Source organism: Elephas maximus, chromosome 3, assembly GCF_024166365.1.
Source record: "Elephas maximus indicus isolate mEleMax1 chromosome 3, mEleMax1 primary haplotype, whole genome shotgun sequence".
Lineage (NCBI taxonomy): Eukaryota > Metazoa > Chordata > Mammalia > Proboscidea > Elephantidae > Elephas > Elephas maximus.
The window spans coordinates 110824703-110847656 of NC_064821.1; the positions used below are offsets into that span (position 1 = coordinate 110824703).

Below are 22954 nucleotides of genomic sequence, written 5' to 3' on the forward strand. Positions count from 1 at the left end.
TCCCTCTCTCTGTCTTTCTTCCCTTCTCTTTCTCTTTGAATTCAGAAGTGAGATGGTTGTCATGGGGATATGTCTTAACGTGTTTATTTGGATCGAAAAATGTAGTCAGATATATTCTGACAGGAAAAAAGTCCGATTTGGCTGGTTGGTTTGACAATGAAGACTGACTTTTCCAGCTAGATACTAGGTAGACATTCTGCATAAATCAAATAAACTAAAAACACAGCACTAAGGTTTTAAAATATATTTAAATCACACAATGAGATAAAAGTCTTTTGTCAAATTACTTAAGATATTTTGATATTAATAATATTTCAATTTTGTAACCCTTTCTGAACATATCAGGTTATTCAAAACACCTCTAGCTGGAAAAGTAACAGGTATAATTTACCAATCATTTGATAATTCTTGATAAAGTCTTTTTGATAAACTCAGAAATTTTCAAAGTCATCGACTCTCATGAGTGGATGGCAAACACTTTTGCAAGTCAAAAAACAAACCCATTTCTAGTGACCCTATAAGACAGAGTAGAGCTGCCCCATAGGGTTTCCAAGGATCAGCTGGTGGATTCAAACTGCCAACCTTTTTGGTTAGCAACTGTAGTTCACCATAGCTCTTAACCACTGTACCACCAGGGCTCCTTTGCAAAGTCAGGTGGTTTCTAATTCTTTGGTTGCAGCGGAATTGAAGGAAGAATCAAGTTATAACTAATATATCATTAAAAGATGCATTTTAATGATAGATTAATCTGTGGTTTTGGGGGTATAATTTGGAAGGAGTTCAAAGAATTGAGTGACATTTCTACAACAAAACTCTATTTCTATCCTCTGACTTATGTGAACAAGGTTTCTCAACACCTACACCTATGAAAATAGAAAATAGAGCAGAACTGATGTGAACACTATCTCAGTCTAGCAATAATGCTCATATGAGCTAATTTTAACAATTTTAATCTCCCTCAGTGAGAGTCATTTTCAATAAAACATTAATTTTTATTTAATAGTTTTGGTTAAAATTAGTAATGCATTGTCCTTTTTATCATTATCATACTACTAATAATTATAATTTAATTCTGAAGAACTGAATTCTTATAAGAGTTTAAGATGACAGAAATTAACAAAATTAATTTCCATTCATGTGCATATTTTGTTGTTGAGTATATCAGGATAATCAGGAAAAGACTTCTAATAAGGATATATTATGTCACAATAAAATTGAGGGGAAGTGAGATGGGAATGTTGGTTTAAGTGAAAAAGGCTAATAGAAAATTTTGACTGTCACAGAAGAGCTTGTTCATGTAATTTTCAAGAAGATATTAGTGGTTATCAAATTGATGTGATATTTAGATCCCATTAAATACATTTAAAAGAGTGAGATAAGTTTTATTTTTAAATGTCAGTATTTAAAGTACAGCTGAAAATTATACCCCTTGCAACTTTTTATATTTATGACATAAAATTTTAACAATGTCAAAATGTATCAGGGCCGTATGTTTCAACATGATTTTAGGAGGTATGAAGCACAGAAGTTCCAAAGCCACTGATACAATGTACGTGAAAAGAAGTCCTCCATCCCCTCACCTGTTCTTTCTCCTCCTGTGTTGGTTCCTGGCGGTTAGGTGTGCCATTTTCCCTTAGTCATAAAAGCCAACAACTTGAGCATCATCCTTACTTCTTTCTATTTTCCTACATCTAACAAATTCCTGCTGTTTCTTAGAGAAATCTTACAGTTACCTCTTCTCTTCCATCACCATTACCACTGTCTTAGTTCAAGACCCTACAATCTCTTTCCTAGATTATTGTTAACACTTTCTTACTTAGTTTTCCTGACATTAGACTAACCCACCCCACTGAGGTGCCCACAAGGAGGACAAATTTATCTTTCTGAAATTCAAAATCAATCATATCACTCTTTTATTTGAGTAACTCAATGGTTCTCCTTTGCCTAAAAATAAAATCTAAACCATAGGACTATATATAAATCCTTCTATGATTTGGCTTCTGCTATCTCTCCAGTCTTTTCTATGCTTATTCCTTTACTTTCTATCCAATACCCAGTAATTCCATGTCCTTATCTCTTTCCATAACCCACATTCTCGCATTCTTAATGTTGTTCCCTTTGCCTGGAATGTACTACATGCTTTGTCCACTTAGCAGACTCATCCTCCAAGTCTAACCTCAAGAATTATTTGTTTCTTTGGGAAGTCTTCTTTGTATCTCTCAAGCAGATTTAGGTATTTCCCCCCTTTTTTCTTTTATGTATTTATCCGGTGCCTACCACATGCCTGGCACTCTGTTAGCATAGCAGAGCTGTTGGTGCCTCATACATAACCCTTTGGCCCAAGTATGAGGTCACCTGCAGACAACTGTGCATATGGATGTCTTCCTGTATCTTTCTTCAGGGATACTTTACTTCAGGGATACTTCAAGAGCAACCTTCTACCAATGAAGAACAAGTTGGTGGACAAATAGCCCAGGACAATTCTGAGGTATGTTCCACATCGTTTAAAGAGTCCCTGTGAGACTGAGCCCTGGTTGCCCATAGAAAACCAGTTGCTGTCAAGTCGACTTATACTCATGGCAACCCCACGTGTTGCAGAGTAGAACTGCATTCCATAGGGTTTTCATGGCTGCGAACTTTTAGAAACAGATCACCAGGCCTTTCTTCTGAGGTACCCCTGTGTGGGTTTGAACCAATAACCTTTCATTAGGAGGCAAGCACTCAACAGTTTGTATCACCCAGGGACCCAGTTGCCCATAGAGGGGACCCAAAAATTCATGTATAATTTATTGGCTTTTCTTCCCTTCCTGTTTCACTTCTCTTTCTCACTGTGCTTTCTAGAATCACCTCCCAAAGAAATGACTTGCACCCAATTTCTTTTCTTAGGACCTAGGGGAATAAGAAAATCCAGACTCCAGAGATAAAATGGTGAGCTTCCTTCATTATGTGTTATCATATTGTGTGAAAATAGTAATGTAAGCTGCACAAAGACAGAGATTTTTGTCTGTTTTATTCAATGATGTATCAGGAATAAAAGCTAATATTGAGTGCTCACTATGTGCCTGATGTGATTTCTTCATAGATCATTTTTCAAAACAATGTTATGAAATAGGTATTACTCTTATTATTCCCTTTTTAGGGATGAGGGAATTAAGGTTAGCCAATTTGTCCAAATCACCTGGCTAGTAAATGGTGGACCCAGGGTTCTAATTAAGGTCCTATTAACACTAGATCTTGTTCTTTCAAATATAACACTCTATTCTCCTATTTCATTTTTTTTTGGTTTGTTTTGGTGTTTGTCTCCTCCATTAAACTTTAAGGTTATTAAAGTCGGGTTCCCTGTTCATGTCTGTATCCCCAACACCTAGCCTAGAGCCTGAAGCATAGTTCCAGTTTCAGTTGCCATGGAGTTGGTCCCAACTCATGGTGATCCCATGTATGTCAGAGTAGAACTGTGCTCCATAGGGTTTTCAATGGACAATCTTTCAGAAGTAATTCACTAGACCTTTCTTCCAAGGCACTTCTAGGTAGACTCAAACCTCCAACCTTTTGGTTAACAGTTGAGCGCTTTTATTGTTTGCATTACTCAGGGACTCCTGAAACATAATAGGATCTCAGTAATGTTTATTGAATGAATGAAGTGAAAAGTGGTTTATTTATACTTATGTTGGAAAGAAAGGAAAATAAGGTTTGTCAGAGCCAATTAGATAAAAGCCTTGATTATAGCCTGAGACATAGTTTCCTTTAAGACAAGGCATTCTTAGGATGCTCCCATTTAGAACCCCTCCTGAGATTTTTTGACTCCACAATCCACACAACCTAAACTCCTTTTGGCTGGGATTTAGAGCAGTCTTCCTTGTTGAATTCTTCATCCAAAAAATAGAGCCTGAAAGGTAAGGACTCTACTCTGAGAATTCTACCATTCAACCACCACTGCCCTCAGGGTGCACTAAAGTGTGAGAATTATCTATTTCCCAGTAATTATCCATGAACAGCTATAATAAAAGGCTTCAGGGGTTTTAGATAACTATATGTCAGTATGAGTTAATACTTAACGGGTGTTAAGTGATCTCAGTTTTAGGTAACGTACAATTTTAGCAAAAAGAACCTCAGTCCTTCAGCTCAGATATATAGAAATCATAACCCTCAAATTTTTCTAAAACTAAAATTAATGTTATGAAGCTATGTCAGGATGCTTTAACTGCAAGTAGTGGAAAATCCAACTTAAACAGAATTAAACAATAAATAATGTATTGGCTAAAGGAAGAGGAAATTCAAACATAGGGAAGATTTCAGCGTTAGCTCAGAGGCTGAATCATGTCGTGCAGGACTGAGTTTTTTCCATCTTTCTGCCTGCCCTCCACACTATTGTTTTAAACTCAAATGCCTTTAAAGACAAGCCAGCATATTAGACCGGGTATGAGAGAATAGGGAGAGAGTATTGGAGAACGTAGAGAGGGCATGCCTCAACCAAAGTCATTCAAAATCAAATTGTTGAAAAACTTTGTGCTTGCCAAATAAGACCTGTATTTGGGCCAGATTCAGTCTGTGATACATTTCACTCTGGGATCTTGCCACTTCTCTAAATTCTACCTAGAAAATGGGATACACATCTTCTGTTCATTTGGATCTCTGGAACCTAACCCATCTCTGTTGCACTGATTCTGACTCATAGCGACCCTACAGGACAGAGTAGAAATGCCCTATAGGGTTTCCAAGGCTGTATATATCCTACCTGAATTCAGAGAGCATTTCAAGAGTAGATTTGATGCATTGAACCTTAACAACCAAGACCAGACAAGTTGTGGAATGACACCAAGGACATCATACATGAAAAAAGCAAAAGGCCATTAAAAAGACAGGGAAGAAAGAAAAGACCAAAATGGATGTCAGAAGAGACTCTGAAACTTGCTGTTGAACACAGAGCAGCTAAAGTGAATGGAAGAAATGACAAAGTAAAAGAGCTGAACAGAAGATTTCAAAGGGCAGCTCAAGAAAACAAAGTGAAATGTTATATTGAAATGTACAAAGACCTGGTGTTAGAAAACCAGAAGGGAAGAACATGCTCAGCATTTCTCAAGATGAAAGAACTGAAGAAAAAATCCAAGCCTGGAATTGCAATATTGAAGGATTTAATGGGCAAAATATTGAACAACGCAGGAAGCATTAAAAGAAGATGGAAATAATACACAGAGTCACTGTATCAAAAAGAATTGGTCAACATTCAACCATTTCCAGAGGTAGCATACCATCAAGAACTGATGATATCGAAGGAAGATGCCCAAGCTGCCCTGAGGGCCTTGGTGAAAAACAAGTCTCCAGGAATTGAAGGAATACAAATGGAGATGTTTTAACAAATGGATGTAGTGCTGAAAGTGCTCACTTTTCTATGTCAAGAAATTTGGAAGACCTGGCCAACCAACTGGAAAAGATCCATATTCGTGCCCATCCCAAAGAAAGGTGATCCAACAGGATGCAAAACTTATTGAACAATATCATTAATATCACACGCAAGTAAAATTTTGCTTAAGAGAATTCAAAAACAATTGCAGCAGTACATCCACAGGGAACTGCCAGAAATTCAAGCTGGGTACAGAAGAGGACATGGAATAAGGGATACCATCGCTGATGTCAGATGGATCCTGGCTGTGTTTTATTGACTATGCAAAGGCATTTGACTGTGTAGATTGTAACATATTATGGATAACATTGTGAAGAATGGGAATTCCAGAACACTTAATTGTGCTCTTGAGGAAACTGTACATAGACTAAGAGGCTGTCATTCAAAGAGAACAAGGGGACACTGCATGGCTTAAACTTAGGAAAAGTGTGCATCAGGGTTATATCCTTTCACCATACTTATTCAGTCTATATGCTGAGCAAATAATCTGAGAAAGCTGGACTATATAAAGAACACAACATCAAGATTGGAGGGGACTCATTAACAACCTGCAATATGTAGATAACACAACCTTGCTTGCTGAGAGCAAAGAGGACTTGAAGCACTTAAAGGTGAATATCAAAGACTATAGCCATCAATATGGATTATACCTCAATATAAAGAAAACAAAAATCCCCACAACTGGACCAATAAGCAATATCATGACAAACAGAGAAAAGATTGAAGTTGTCAAGGATTTCATTTTACCTGGATCCACAATCAACACTCATGGAAGTAGCAGTCAAGAAATCAAATGACATATTGCATTGGGCAAATCTGCTGCAAGAGATCTCTTTAAAGTATTAAAGAGCAAAGATATCACTTGGAGGACTGAGGTGCACCTGACCCAAGCCATGGTATCTTCAATCACTTCATATACATGTGAAAGCTGGACAATGAATAAGGAAGACCAGGGAAGAACTGATGCCTTTGAACTATGGTATTGGCAAGGAATACTGAATATACCATGGACGTACAGAAGAATGAACAAATCTTCCTTGAAAGAAGTACAGCCAGAATGCTCCTTATGAGAGACGATGTCGAGACTTGTCTCACGTACTTTGGACGTGTTATCGCCAAGGACCCAACCCTGGAGGACATTGTGCTTGGTGAAGTAGAGAGCGAAAAAGAGGCAGACCCTCAACAAGATGGATTGACACAGTGGCTACGACTATGGGGTCAAGCATAACAATGACCATTAGGATGGCATAGGACCAGGCAGTTTTTTGTTCTGTTGTCCATAGGGCCACTATGAGTTGGAACTGACTCTAGGGCACCTAACAACAACAACAATTCTACAGAAGCAGACTGTCACATCTCTCTTCCATGGAGCAGTAGATAGGTTCAAACCGCTTATCTTTTAGTTAGCAGCTGACCACTTAACCATTGCACCACCAACCTAGCTTCTGTTTTTTTCTTCTTCCCTGTCAGGACACAGTCCTAGGAATTGATCAGGTGTGTAGGTTCCTTCTTATCCAGGGAATCATTTCCACTTAAGTGGGGAGTAGGAAGCCTTAAACCATTTGTAGTCTCCTCAATCAATTGTATTGTCTAAGCACAACCATTTTTTTCTACTTCTCCTGGGATCTAGACAAAAACTAGAAGAAATGAATCTTGATTTCGCATTTCTGATGCATTATCTCTTCCTTAAGGCAATTGTGCATAAAATTCCTTAGCTGCATAAATAGGGAGAAGGATCATAGGGTGAAATCTGGGAAAATCAGTTAATATATTAAAATATTGGCCTGTCATAGAAGAAATACCATATTCAGAACAAGGGACTGTTCATAAGACTATACCTGGAATGTTTTATGCGTTGCTGCACTTCTCACCTTGTTGTTGTTAGATCCATAGAGTCACCCCTGACTGACTGTGACCTCACGCACAATAGAACACTGGCAGGTCCTGCACCATAGGCTGGGGATTGTGGGTTGAGGATTGGAAAGGTCCTTTCTTCCTAGTCTGACTTAATCCGGAAGCTGCACTGAAACTTGATGAGCATTATACCAACACACAAGCCTCCTCTGACAAACAGGTGGTGGTTGCACACATGGGCCAGGAATCCAACTCCCAAGCCTCCCAGTGGAAGGTGAGAATTCTACCACTGAGCCAATGCCCTTGCGGTATCTCATCTTAAAACAAAAATCAAACCAGTTGCCCTTGAATTGATTCTGACTAAACGTGATCCCCATGTGTTACAAAGGAGAACTGTGCTCCATGAGGTTTTCAAGGCTCCAATCTGTCAAAAGCAGCTCTCCATGCCTTTCTTCTGAGGTATTTCTGGGTGGGTTTGAACCACCAACCTTTCAGTTAGCAGTCCAGCACTTAACTGATTGGGCCACCCAAGGACTCATTATCTCACCTTAGGTGGTGTACATCTATTCACAGGAAACCCGGGAGGTGAAGGGATGCAGAATCACATTATATTAGCATAATCAATAAGACCGTTGTACAACATTCAGTATTTAAGGGCTATGGCATGTAGTAGTCAAATAGACTATGTTATGCTGTGATCATAGATGACTCCAAAAATCTTAGTGGCTTTCAACAATGCTTATCTTACATTTCCATCTTGGGGAAGCTTTTTCTAGGGAGCTAGAGTCATCTTTACTCTGGACTTAAGCTTATTGTTGACCATTGTGGCAAAGAGGAAAGAGACAAGGTCCCCTGGCTGTTCAAGCTTCTGCCCAGAAATGGCAACTTTATTTGCCCAAATAACTAACGTGGCCACTCCTGAGTTAACAGAATGGGGAGGGATGTTCCATGAAGGGAAAGCAGAATATTTGATAGAGATACAATATACCACGTACCAAGTCCTGTATGATCCTCTCTGGAAATCATCCACGGATCATCAAAGAACCCCAGGGACTTGCATAGTTCAAAATGAGGTCTAGTACATGGTGTAGTGATATTCAACAGGTATTAGCTATTGTTATTATTTTAACTATTCCATTGAGGAGGGGAAATTCTACATGTTACTTTTTATAAACATTTTGGAAGTGAACAGGGGAACTTTCTAGTACTTCTTGCTCAAACAGCAAAAAACAACACACCGGACTGCTAGCCTTTAGCAGGATACCATATTACATAAGGAATAGTTGAGTAATTTAGAATATTTAGCATGAAGAGAAACTTCAGGTGGAACAAGATGGCTGTTTTCAGATACATGAAAGTCTTTATCTGAAAACAAATGACACTTATACCCAGAAGATAGACCTGGTATTGGAATAAGTTGGTCTGGCATGGGTTAATTATTCCAAGAGCCTACTTTTAGTGCTATGAAGCATGCTGAACTTTATGGTTGTTGAAGAACCAATAATAATACTTACTATAGAATTGACTCGATGACAGTGGGTTTTTTTAGTGGGATAGTACTTACTACATGCCAGGCGCTGTTCCAATCCTTTATGCATACCAACTTGGTTAAGCACACAACAGCCCTATGGGATAGGAACTATTACTATCCCCATTTTATAAGGGGAAAAAATGAAGCACAGACTGATTAAGGAGTTGCTGAAGTCATACATCTAGTAAGTGGCAGAGCCAAGGGTTGAACCTGTCAATGTATCTCTAGAGTCAACTCTTAACCTCTATGCTACACAGCCTTTCTACTCTTGAAATTCATTTGTAAAGCCTTCTTTGGTCAGTTTATCATCTCTTACCTCTAGCCATCATGTTTCTGATCCTTTGCATAACTACCCAGCAGTGCACGGCTTTTAACTTATTTTCCTTTTTCTGCCCTTTTGATTTGTCTCTAGGAATGACTTGTCCATACTGATCTCTGAGACAAGTGGGGTCTGTGACCTGGGTTGGGTATCTGGGAACCAAGTTTGGGACTCATGTGGTAGAGAGGTCGAGGGAAGGGGGAGGAAGCAACAGCTGAAATTTGACTCTGGAGTCTGGAGTTGTTAGCCTGGCCTGTGGTCATGGGGTGAAGAACAAAGTGGGAATGCCATTTGAGAGCCAGGTCAACAGTGGTGAGCCAGCATCAGGTCAAAGGGGTCTGGTTATGAGACCAAAAGTCAGGCCACAACAATGGTTGGCAATAGGTTGGCATCTGGAGACTGACAGATGAACCAGCACGTTGGGGAAAGCCCAACCTCAAACCAAACCCACTGCTGTCTAGTTGATTCTGACTAATAGCAACCCTATAGGACAGAGCAGAGCTGCCCCATAGGGTTTCCAAGGCTGTAAGTCTATCTAGCAGACTGCCCCATCTTTCTCTCACAGAGCAGCTGGTGTGTTCAAACCACCGACCTTTTGCTTAGCAGCCGTATGCTTTTAACCACTGTGCCACCAGGGCTCCTTTTAGGGAGGGCAGATGTACCTGAAAACCTAAGGAGATTCCCAAAAGGGAGGGCCTAGGGGTAAGAATCTTTCATAGGACCTAAGTGGTCTCCTGTGGCTGTTGAAGAAGCCGAGCCAAGTGGCCTTCTCCACCTGGCAGCATTTCTCTGTAGACCAGTGATCTGGTGCAGAACCCTCCTGACAGAGCATTAGGACCCTTTCACCTAAGTACTGGGCTGGTAGTGAGGTGTAGTGGGTAAGTGCCTTGACCCTTGTCTATGCTGTCTGGGTTTAAATCCCAATTCTGCCACTTACTGGCTCAATGACACTGGGAGTGTGTATGGGCATGGGGGGCAGGGATAAATTACCTAATGTCTTGGTGTCTCAGTTTCCTCATCTATAAAATAAAAAATATAACGGCGTTACTTCAGAGGTTTGTTAATCAGCTTGGCACAGTGATTAAAGAGCATGGGCTCTGGAGTCAGAATACTTTGACCTGACTCTGCCACCAATGGCTATGGGGCCTCAGGCAAGTTAACAAATGTCTTGGTTCAGTTTTGTGTGTGTGTGTGTGTGTGTGTGTGTGTGTGTGTGTGCGTGCGCGTGTTGGGTGAAAGTTTACAGGGCAAATTAGAGTCTCATTTGATAGTTTGTACATAAAGTGTTTCATGGCCTTGGTTTCATTCCCTGCAATGTGTAAGCACTCTCCCCATTTCTGCCCTGGACTCCCCGTTTCCTTTTGTCCTGATTTTCTACCCCTTCCTGCGTTCTCATCCTTGCTTTTGGGCAAACATTGCCGTTTTGATCTCATATAATTGATTGTTCTAAGGAGCACATTTGTCTCAGGTGTTTTTTTTATTTTTTATTTTATGGGCCTGTCTATTGTTTGGCTGAAAGGTGGTCTCTGGGAATGGCTTCAGCTCTAGGTCAGAAGGGTGTCTTAGGGCCATAGTCTCAGGGGTTCCTCCAGTCTCTGTCAGACCAGTAAGTCTGGTCTTTTTTTTAATTTGATTTTTTGTTCTACATTTTTCTCCCACTTCTGTCTGGTTTGCTTCACTTTTAAGGTCTATAACATGGACACAATAGGACACCCACATCATAAGATTCTTGAAAGAATTAAATAAGATTATATGTGTATGTGTGTATTTTTTTTAACCAGTTACCCTCAAGTTGATTCTGACTCATGGCAACCCCATGTGTGTCAGAATAGAAGTGTGCTCCACAGGGTTTTCAAAGTCGGATTTTTTAGAAGTAATTCACCCGAACTTTCTTCCAAGGCACCTGGGTAGACTCAAACCTCCAACCTTTTGGTTAACAGTTGAGTGCTTTAATCATTTGCACTACCCAGGGACTCCTGAAACTGTATTACCAGGCCTTTCTTCAAGGCGCCTCTCAGTGAACTTGAGCCTCTATCTATATAGAACTGGCCTGGCACATAGTAAGCACTCAGTAAATAGTAATTGTGATCTTTCCTGCCCTTAACAGAAGCCCAGACTTGGAAAACTCCCAAAGTGAAATGCCCCTTTCCCACTAGCATTCAGTTCCATTTCCTTTATCCAGCTGGAGAGGTAAGAATATTGAGGTCCACATCTGTGGGTTACACTACCCCTGGCAGTTAACTTTGCACAGAGGAAAGATATGCCCAGACCCATCTGATCTCCAGGCATACCTATGAACCCCAAGCCAACTTGTATTGATTATGTTTGGGAAGATGGCATGAAGAATGTGAATGACATAGCCTGTCCATCCCCACTACCAGTTGTACAATTCTTAGCACTGTTCTGGGCAAGACATCATTACAGCATTATATTTGGAGGATGAAGCCTAACAGATTGTTATTTTGCTTCTCAGTGTTTCATGAGGAAAAGACCACGGGTGGGAGTTCAACATCTTCATCTCCTGAGAGAGCTCCTCTACCATATAGGGTTATTCCAGTAACATTTGTAAATAGTCTGTTTTTCATGGAGAATAGTGAGTCATGCCAGGTAAATACGAAGAATGTTGATTTCTTTCCTCCCAGCTCTTTTTTTAACTGCTTGGAAGACTTTTTTTTTTTTTTGGTCTGAGAGAACAAGCTTCTGAAATAAATGCTGCCTCTTTTCAATCACCATTAAGATGTTATAGGTTAATAATCATGTGAGCTAGTAAAAGCCGGGGAGAAAAGGATTTTTTCACTTGTAAGAATACACTATTGTCACAAATAATGCTAGGCTAGTCCTGCATCTCATCATTTATTCTTCTCTCAATACAAACTTTCGGCTTCTGGAGTATTTAACAAGCACCTTCAGGGAGAAGGAGCAGGGCAAGCTTTTCTCATTCACTTTTGGCTTTCTTTTCTGAATCTTAGCACGTCCAAGCCATTAGCCTTTCTCCTGTCCATGTAGAGAAACTTCAAAGAGGGCAAAGAAAGAAATAACTTTATTTTTTCATTCATTCATTCAGCAGCCAGTCACTCACTCAACAAAATTAACTCCATGTGTTGCAATGGCACGAGAAATCGCCTAGATTCCTTACGGCTAAGAACTAGGACAGCACAAAGCTGGTTCCTATAAGGTGGAGGTTTGACACAGGTTCACCCTCCAACTTCTTCACCATTTCTGACACCAGCTGTTCCTGCCACTGCACTCTTTACTTCTCTGCTGGTTTCAGTAATTTGTTGCAATGGCCACACGGAACTCACGGGCCACACTTACAGTTAAGTGGTTTTTTAAGGAAGTAACAGGGTACAACTTGGGATCAGGATCAAGGACAATAGGCTATGACTCAGGATCAGGAAGCATGTAAGCAAAGTCTGGAAGTCTCCCCTGAAGTGGAGAGCACATCCTTCCATGCTTCAGTGCAGGGCAGCTCTCTCAGCTCCTCTCAACTGGCTGTGCAAGCATGCAGGCCCTTCTCTCTCTGTTGTGCATGCTCCCCCTTGGCTGTGCAGGCCTCATCTTAGCCATGCACACCCCCTCTTAGCCATGCAGGCCTCCTCTCGGTCCCCTCAGGACAGGCCTCCTCTTGACGAGGTATGCCTGTAGGTAGGCCTTGCTCTTGGCCTGGCCTCCACCACAGGGCAACTCTGGGGCTGGCTCCTGCCCTGCTTGGGCAAGCGTTACAGCTCTTTAAGTCCACCAACAAGTGCCCGAAGGCACACCACTCAACAGCAAGCCTCATGCCCAAAGGCGCTCAAGTCTCTCTGGCTCCATGGGTCAGCAAGCCCACTGCAGATGGCTAGCACCAGTCTCCTGGTTCCTTCCTGCTGCTCATCCTGCTGCTGCTGTCTTGTGCCATCTTATACCATCTCTAGCATTACAGTTTTCTTAGTCTTCTTGGTTTCGGAGGTTCTTAGTGCAGGGACCACTGGTCCAAAGGATGGGGTGTGTTTCAGGCTCGTCTTCTTCACGGCAGTGAGGTCCCCCCATCCTCTGTGGGACTGATCCTTTTATAACACTACTCCTCTAAAACCTGGTAGGCCACAGTCAGTTAAATTGCATAGTAATAGACCAATCCCCACAAGGGTTTTACATACCTTATTTGCATAGTAAACTCTCCAATCCCTGGAAGTTATGACAAATAGACCAATCACAGGGCAGGTTGTGGCCCAACCAATTATTTTTGGCAGAATTATAAACCCTTGGCCAGAAAAGTTGTATGTAAGAGAAACCCACTGCACTGCACTCCATGTGCTGGACATTATACAAAATATGTGGAGACTATGATGAACAAAATGAAGCCGCTATGTTCAAGAAGCCTAAAGTTTTCATCAAACGCAATAGGTATAAACCTGAAATTATGATAGAAAGACAATGTTGAAGAGGTGTGGTAGCTAGCAGAATGGGGGCATAATTTTAGAAGCAGGGTCAGTGTCATACCCATGAACTGTGGTTGAAGTGATCACATTCTGATTAACATTCTGGTGACTCATATTAAAATAAATTTCCAAGATATACTCTGAGGTACATTAGAGCGTGTAAGACTTATCTCTGATAATTAAGAGATAATTTGATGTGGTGCTAGAGATGATTCTAGGTGGTACATGGGCCTAGCTTTAAATTATATTAATCTGCATAATAAGAAAGTATTCCTTCTTGAATTTTACTTTCAGCCATGTGATTACAGATAAGCAATCTTGTTTAGACGTTGCATATCTTAAACACCTTTCTAACTCTTGCTAAACACCACCCTCCTTACATTTTTTTTAAAAACCAAGATTAAGCTTAGAACTTCAACAGGCTGAGAGACAGTAGATAACCAGCTGGAATTTGGTAGCCTTATTTCATTGTTCTTGTATTCATTTTATTGCATTCATTTATTTATGGGTAGTGAATGATATATAGTTCCCTTCTCAAATAAATTATTCAAACAAAATCAGTCAATATAAAGAAACATAATAAGTAGATAAGAGCCAAGGTGGTATGAGGCTATGGCAAAATTGTGAAAGTTGTAGAGAAATGGCTGAAGTTTAGAAAATAAGAGCACTGGCCTCGGAATTAGAGAATCTGGGGTTGAGTCCTAGCTGTACCACCAACTAGCTCTATGACCTTGGGCCGTTCACATAACTCTTAGAACATTAGTTTTCTCACCTGTAAAACAGGCATAAGACCCTTTGCACTGCCTTCTTTGCAAGCTTGTCAGAATCTGATGAATGTGTAAATTACCATGAATTGTAGAGAGGCAACATGGACTGATGTTGAGTGTGTTAAGTCTGAGAGTGAGACCTGCCAGTGTTAATAGAATACATATTACAGGCAAAGTGCCATATGTTTTTGAGGATACAAAGATGAATAAAACTGGACCCCGGCCCTCAGAGCTTACACTGTTGGGTAATATGTAGACAAACATAACATAACAGACAGTTATATAATATTTGGCAGGCTATGATAAGTATTATAAATGGGTTAAAAATTCGAGGCAAAGTAAATAGTATGAAGTTAGTTACTTGAGTATATGTGGTAAGAATTGTTGTTAGCTCTTGTTTGGAAACCCTGGTGGTATAGTGGTTAAGTGCTACAGCTGCTAACCAAGAGGTTGGCAGTTTAAATCCGCCAGGAGCTCCTTGGAAACTCTATTGGGCAGTTCTACTCTGTCCTGTAGGGTCACTGTGAGTCGCAGTCAACTCGATGGCAGTGGGTTTGGTTTTTTTTCTTGTTGAGTAGGCCCCTGACTCATGGATACCCCATGCACAGTGGAAAAAAATGCTGCCCAATCCTGTGCCATCCCCATAATCAGCTGTGGATTTGACCATAGGGTTTTCATGGGCTGATTTTCAGATGCAGATAGCCAGCCCTTTCTTCCCAGTCCATCTTAGTCTGGAAGCTCCACTGAAACCCCTTCAGCATCAAGACAACACGCAAGCCTCCAGTGACAGATGAGTGGTGGCTGTGCATGAAGCTCATTGGTCAGGAATGGAACCTGAGTTTATCGCATGGAAGATGAAAATTCTGCACCGAACTATCACTGCCCTCTGTGATAAGGATGTTGTTATTTGCTCTGGAGTCAGCTCTGACTCATGGCAACCTTACACATGATAGAACAAAATGTCGCCTGGTCCTGCAGCATCTCCATGATCTTTGATGTGTTTGAGGCCATTGTTGAGGCTATTGTGTCAATCTACCTCATTGAGGGTCTCCCTCATCTTCACTGATCCTCCAATAAGAATATAGTTGTTGTCATGTGCCATTGAGTCAATTTTGACTCATGGTGACCCTATATAACAAAGTGAGCTGCCCGATAGGGTTTCCTAGGCTGTAATCTTTACAGGAGCTGTTGGGTGGGTTCAAACCACCAACCTTTCAGTTAGCAGCCAAGCTCTTAACCACTGCACCGCTAGGGCTTCTTCCAATAAGAATAGTTATGATTTACTGAGTGTCTTCCAAGTACCAGGGAATTTGCTCTGTCTTTGTTATATTATCTCATTTACTCCTCATCATTCAGGAACTAAGATCAGAGAGGCTATATAATTGGCCCATGGTTAATAATGATGATGATGTTCACGATTGTATACTATTATATATCCAGCATTGTGCTAAGTCCTTTATATACATTATCTCATTTAGGCCTCACCACAAGCCTATGAGGTAGGTATTATCTCCCTTTTACAGATAAGCAAGTTAAGGCTCACAGAGATCAAAAGGCTTGCAGAGTTAATAAATGGTGCTGTTGAAATTTGATCCCAGGTCTGTTTGACTCTAAATCCTATTTCTTCTTGTTCTGTTGTCCTTTCAGCAACTGATCTTTGGGACCCTGAGGTGGCTGCGCACAGGGATGCTCAGTGGTGGACTCTTTTGTGAAATCTTAGGTTCCACTTTCAGCTGGTTTTTTCTAGTTAGTTTACCTGTGTCACTCCTCTTTCCATTTCATAATCTAAGCTCCAAAAAAAGCTAAGTAAAGTATAAAGTCCTAGGACCACATATGTGATTAGCAGTGCTCTGTGACTCTGTAAACTGATGTTAGTGGAGGCATCTCAAAAGTAGGCAAAAGAACCAGTTGACAGGGCAAGGTGGGGCTACAGGGCATCAGTTTGTGGGGGTGAGTAGCTGTATGTCCTGTGTGAACTAACAAAATTAGTTTTTGATAGATAAAAAGGGAACATAGGGATATTCTAAATCCAACCTCATTTTACAGACAAGAGTTAAGGGCCAAAGGTCACACAGCAGGCAGAGGAATCAAGAGACCACATATCTCCCTTGTTTCAGTTTAATGTTTTTTTCGCTACAGCAGTGGTTTTCAAAGTGTGGTTTCTGTATCAGCAGACTCAGCATCACCTGGGAATTTGTTTTTGTTGTTTTCAGTTGCAGACCACTGGATTCTGACTCAAAGTGGCCACATGTGTTACAGAGTAGAACTGTTCCACAGGATTTTCTTTGCTGTAATCTTTTTAAAAAAATTTATTTTGTTGTCGTTGGGAATATACACAGCAAAACATACACCAATTCGACAGTTTCTACATGTGCAGTTTAGTGACACTGATTACCTTCTTCACGCTGTGCAACCATTCTTACCCTCCGTTTCTGAGTTTTCATCCCCCATTAACTCACTGCCCCCTAAGGTTCCTATCTAATCATTCAAGCTATTGTTGTCAATTTGATAGTTCTTAAAAGAACATAATGCTCAAAGCAGACTTTTTTTAGTAGTTAAGCTAATCTATTATTTGGTTTTAAGAAGATGTCAGGTATTTTTTTTTTTTGTACTTTTTTTTAGATGAAGCTTTACAGAACAAACTAGCTTCTCATTAAATTAGTACACATATTGTTTTGTGACATTGGTTAACAACCCCATGACACAAACTTGAGTTCCCTATTACCAGCCTTCCTGTCCCCTCCTGCGTTCTAGTCCTTGCCCCTGAGCTGGTGTGCCCCTTTAGTCTCATTTTGTTTTATGGGCCTGTCTAATCTTTGGATGAAGAGTGAACCTGAGGAGTGACCTCATTACTGAGCTAAAAGGGTGTCTGGGGGCCATTCTCTCACGGTTTCTCCAGTCTGTCAGGCTAGTAAGTCTGGTCTTTTTTTGTGAGTCAGAACTTTGTTCTACATTTTTCTCCAGCTCTGTCTGGGACTCTCTATTTTGATCTCTGTCAGAGCAGTCAGTGGTGGTAGCCAGGCACCATCTCGTTGTACTGGACTCAGTCTGGTGAAGGCTGTGGTAGTCCTTTGTCCATTAGTTCTTTGGACTAATCTTTCCCTTGTGTCTTTGGTTTTCGCCATTCTCCCTTGCTCCAAACAGGGTGAAACCAGTGGATTATCTTAGATGGCCGCTCATAGGCTTTTAAGACTCCAGACGCCACTCACCAAAGTAGAATGTAGAACATTTACTTTATAAACTATGTTATGCCAATTGAGCTAGATGTTCCCTGAGACCACGGTCTCAGGGAATTTTTTTTGTTTAAGGTTTAAAGATTATCTCAGGGGTTCATTCAACCTCCATGGCTCCAGAAAGTCTGGAGTCCATGAGAATTTGAAATCCTGTTCTGTATTTTTCCCCATTTAATCAGGATTCTTCTATAGAATATTTGATCAAAATGTTCAGTAATGTTAAGAGTGAGGGGAGGGGCAGGGACAGAAAAACACTTAATAGACAATAAAAAAAAAAAAATCCACTGCCGGGGATTCCGACTCATAGCTACCCTACAGGACAGAGCAGAACTGCCCCATAGAGTTTCCAAGAAGCGCCTGGTGGATTTGAACTGCTGACCTCTTGGTTAGCAGCCGTAGCACATAACCACTACACCACCAGGGTTTCCTAATAGACAATAGATAAGTGGTAACTTTGACGAAGGATAAGACAGTACGCAATACTGGGGAAGCCAGCACAACCTGTACAAGACAAGGTCATGGCAGCTCCATAGACACATCCAAACTCCCTGAGGGATGGAATTGCTGGGCTGAGGGCTGTGGAGACCATGATCTCGGGGAATATCTAGTTCAACTGACATAACATAGTTTATAAAGAATATGTTCTACATTCTACTTTGGTGAGTAGCATGTGGGGTCTTAATAGCCTGTGAATGGCCATCTAGGCTACTCCACTGGTCTCACCCCTTTGGGAGCAAGAAGAATAAAGACACCTGAAGATACAAAGGAAAGATTAGTCTAAAGGACTAATGGACCACATCCACCAGGGCCTCCACCAGACTGAGTCCAGTACAATGAGATGGTGTCCGGCTACCACCACTGACTGCTCTGACAGGGATCACAGTAGAGGGTCCTGGACAAAGCTAGAGAAAAATGTAGAACAAAATTTTAACTCAAAAACAAAGACCAGACTTGCTGGCCTGACACAGACTGGACAAACCCTGAAAGTATGGCCCCCGGACACCCTTTCAGCTCAGTAACGAGGTCACTCCTGAGGTTCACCCTTCAGCCAGAGGCTGAACAGGCCCATGGAACAGAACAAGACTAAAGGGGTGCACCAGCCCTGGGGCAGGGACTGGAAGGCAGGAGGGAACAGGAAAGCTGGTAATAGGGAATCCAGGGTTGAGAATGGAGAGTGTTGATGTGTTGTAGGGTTGTTAACCAATGTCATAGAACACTGTGTTTACTAACTAATGAGAAATTAGTTTGTTCTGTAAACTTCACCTAAAGTACAATAAAAAAAAAAAGTTCAGCAATGATTCTTGGCTGTACTTTTAACGAAGAGTACTGCTGGGTAGGTTGGAACTGCCAACTTTAGGCTACCAGTACAGCACAGTTCGTACCTTGGAGATTTGTTAGAAATGCAAATTCTAGGGCCTCACCCCAGACCCACTGAATCAGAAACTGTGGGATATAATATACAGGATGTTGTAGGAGGAAGACAGGGAGATTTAAGTCCTTATAGAAGCTCTTCTTCCTCTTTGTTCCCAGGTGAAGGGCTGAAAAGGCTCAGTATAACAACCTCGTGAGGTCTACAGAACACTCCCTGAGATAGTTTAGAGAGTTTAGAGTCTGCCCTATCCAGCCTGGGCCTTTGACAAGAAGGTGGATGAGCCTATGGAACAAATGCCAACCTGGGGTTGGTAGTCTGTGTGTGCTTCCAGGTAGCCAGAGAATAGGCACTATCTGGACCATTCTGTGCTTGAAGAAGGCTGTGGGGTAGAGGGGCTGGGCAGCAGGATACTATGTCATGTTCAGCTCCCCTCCCCAACACAGCAGAACAGCCAGGAATCAACAGCAGGCTCTTCTCCACACCGTCCCCACTGTCCGTGTCCTTCCGTTTCTCTGAGCTGTGAGCGGTGGTGCTAAGATTCCTCACTGAATTTCCTAAAGGCAGGAGGCCTGTGGAACGAGGGCAGAGGAGAAAGGGCTGGCAGAAAAATCAAAGGCGTATGGGAGGCACCTGTGTGCTCCTGCTGAATTTTTTTTTTTTTTACTTTATTCAAAGAAAGATAATATCTGAAATGCCAAAATAATAGAAACTGATTTTGCACTTTAGCAGTATTTCCGGCAGGTTAGACTGGCCAGGAAGCAGGAAACCTATGAATGGTTATCGCACCAATTGAGGTGGGAACAGATTTAATACGGATTGGGATATTCAGGGGAGGGGGGAGAGCATGGAACCCCAACTTGGACCTGGTGAGTTGAAGGGCCAACATCCGGTTGCTGAAGTCAGGGAATAAGTTGGCTATAAAGTCCTGAGCATATGAGCCGCTGTTAGCGCCTTGCTTTTCCCCTAGGAGCCTGGGCTTTGGAGTCAAGTAGACACGGATTCTAAAGCCTTGCTGGAATGTGGCCCCCACGAGGGTGGGACTTGTTTTCTGTTGTTCACTACTATATCCCAAGCGCCTAGATACTGTCTGGCACAAAGTAGGAGCTCAATAAACATTTGTTGAATGAATGAATCAATGAATGAACGGCCTCATTCCAAGCATCTTTTCACCTGTAAATACCCTACCTTGGAAGACAGTTGGAAAAGGAAATCACCTAGCACCAAACTTGACAGACAGTAGGCACTCAACAAGTTGTATTTTTTTTTTTATTAGCACTACACCCGGTACCTCCATGACCGTTGAGATGCTTCTAACTCATGTGACCCCAAAAAAGGGATTTCTCTCCCTTCCGTCTTCTCCACATCCCTTCGTTCCAGCAGATCCCACTGGGTCCTGGGGAGCACACGGGTCGGGGAGGGCGGGTTGGGGCGCAGAGCTGGGGAAGGGGAGGGGGCGCCGGCCGGCGGCTAGCTCGGAGCCGGGCTCCCGGGTTACGTAAGGCGCGAGTCCCGCGCGGCCGGCCAGGGCGCGGAGTGGGGGCGGGCGGAGGCGGCACCGCCCAGCGGGATCTGGGCTGGAAGCCACTCGGCGCGCTGCTTCCCAGCCGAGGTGTGTGCTTATTTGATTGCTCTTTGTAGGGAGGCGCCGAGCTCCGGCTCTTTGCGAGCCCCGCGGAGGGGGAGCGCATCCCAGCAGCCCTCGGCGAAGGTGGGCGCTGGGCCGCCCGCTCGGCCGGCTGGCAGCCACGGCTGCTGAGAATCCGGGGAATGTGACAGCCGCGGGGGAGGGGCCGGGGCACGGACTAAACGCTGCCCACGTGCAGGGACCCGGGCAGGGGCTCAGCCCACAGGCCGGCTGGTGCGTGGGGCGGTGGGTTGCGCGCTTCGACTCTCCCGGTTTTATTGGCTCGGCGGGGACTGTCGTGGGGATGTCCGGCCTCCCGGCCCCCCTCCTCAATCCGGCGGGGGGAGCGAGATAGAGGAAGGGATGGAGGTGGGGCTGGCCAGGCTGACCTCTTCCCCTCGAGGCTGATCACGGTGGCGGGGGGTGCTCTAAAGTGCTGCAGAACCGCTGCGTGGGGGCGAGGAGGCTGGTGAGGGCGGGGAGGTTTAGCGTGGCGCGCTACTCCGCCTTAGAGTCCGCCTGGGCGTGGAGCTGAGGGGAGGGGTTGTCTCAAAAGTCTCTCCTTCCCTCTGCAGGGTGCCTGGCGAGTACACGCGCGAGCGAAGGGTGCCAGGGACAGGGGAAGAAGAAACAAAGTTCCCGGGGCTCCCTCGGGGGCCGCTGTCTTTTTAGCCGTCCCTCTCCTCGCGGAGGCAATGGCTTCCAAACTCCTGCGCGCGGTCATCCTTGGGCCGCCCGGCTCGGGCAAGGGCACGGTGTGTCAGAGGATCGCCCAGAACTTCGGCCTCCAGCATCTGTCCAGCGGCCACTTCTTGCGGGAGAACATCAAGGCGAACACGGGTGAGCCAAAGGGGGATCACTTAGGCCGGGGAGAGAAACGGCTGGAAAGGGGCCAGTTCTCCGCTGGTCCCCGGGCGCCCTTCCCCCGCCCGCGTGTGGTCGTGCAGGCTCGTACGTGACGGGGCGCATGCAGCCGACAGGCGGGCGGTCCGCGGCGGTGCGGGTTAACCGCGCCCGGGGAGGAGTCCGAGGCTCGCTTGGAGGATGGTGGGAGGTGCACAGGGCTCCTCTTTCCGCCGGACTCCTGCGGAAAGCTGATGACAACCCAGCGGAGGGAGCGAGAATCAGGCAACTGACAATTTCAAAGCTTCCGTTTACGTTGCCGCCTTAAGGCAAAGCCGCCCTTGATCCCCATGGTTCCCCCTGTACCCGTGTCCCTGAGGAACCGCGGCACCCTATCCTCTTGTCCGACCCCCGGAGGCCGAGCGTCATCCACCTGTGGGAACCGGGCCCGGCTGCACGCGGGGGAACCTGTGGCGCTGCGGGGCTCTCAGCTGCGCACCCAGCCCCGCACCCAGCCCCGCGCGGTCTCGGCCCCCGGGCCAGAGCCCTGGGCGGCTCCGAAAGGCGTGTTTGTTGGCTGCCGCCTTCTAAGGTAAACTCTTTACCGCCAACTCACCCTCCTCCCCAAGCCAGGGCCTGGCCCTTAGGAGACTGGGAGACTTTCTGGTAAATTACATTTTGAATCTAGCCTCCCTTGGCTTGTGTGCTGAAGCTGGGGACGTAGACCGCTTGATCTCAGTCTGATCATCCCCCAACTCGTTTCCTCCCACCCCAAGTTCACACTAGTTCGTAATGAATTGGCATTAAAAGGCGAGAGGTCGCAGTTGTGCCGCAGCGAGGTACTTTCCCCTTCTGGGATGCAGATACTCATAATTAGCAACTCCTTTATGAAAACTTGTTACTGCCGACTGGGTGCTTTAATGTCGCTCCTGTTCTCATCGGTGTCCAGCGCGGTTGTTGCCCATCATGGGCTAATTATCCAGGCATCTTCATTTCAGAAGCGCAAACTAGTTTGAAGAGGTGGGCGGAGAACTGTGCTGGAAAACAGAAGGAAAGCTTAAAAGCAAGAAATTAAGGATCTCAAAGGCAGAGTTTTATTCATTCTCTCTTAAACAAGTTGTAAAGGCAAGCTTAAATTTTGGTTTTCAAGAACATCCTACCCCTAATCTCTCAGAAGAAGTGTTTTGTGTACTAGATTGTATCCTGAGTTTTCTCTTGTGGGTACTGTTACCTCATTTGGCCTATTTTAATTTCACATCCAAAAGCATTTTATTCTGTCTGTGTTTGGTATGTGGTTTTGAGGAAGAGAAGCTGGGCTCCCAACCTGATAGTTTTGTGTTTAGGTCTGGCTTCTCCAACAGTAGGGGAATAGAGACATAGTGAGGGAAGCGAACAGCCAGGGTGTTAACAACAACGACACACACACAAAAAAAAGGTTGCTATGTAGTTTATTCCAATTCATAGCGACCCAATAGGACAGAGTAGAACTGGTCCATAGGGTTTCCAGGGAGTGGCTGGTGGAATCAAACTGCGCACCTTTTGGTTAGCAGGCAAATGCTTAACCAGGGCTCCATAAAACACCAAAAAACCAA

At 43.6% G+C, this 22954-nt stretch overlaps 1 protein-coding gene across 6 annotated transcripts in view; it reads left to right on the forward strand.

The window, feature by feature from the left end:
• Positions 1-2470: 2470 nt before the first annotated feature.
• AK4 (adenylate kinase 4) overlaps positions 2471-22954 on the forward strand; it is a 113076-nt gene continuing 92592 nt past the window's right edge. For 2 of the 6 annotated variants that reach the window (XM_049879502.1, XM_049879506.1), the window contains exons 1-2: positions 20518-20603; positions 21095-21359. In XM_049879502.1, the coding sequence (XP_049735459.1) occupies positions 21215-21359 (145 nt within the window). In that variant the 5' untranslated portion in view covers positions 20518-20603; positions 21095-21214. The other 4 variants (XM_049879505.1, XM_049879503.1, XM_049879504.1 and 1 more) reach the window with 4 other exon arrangements.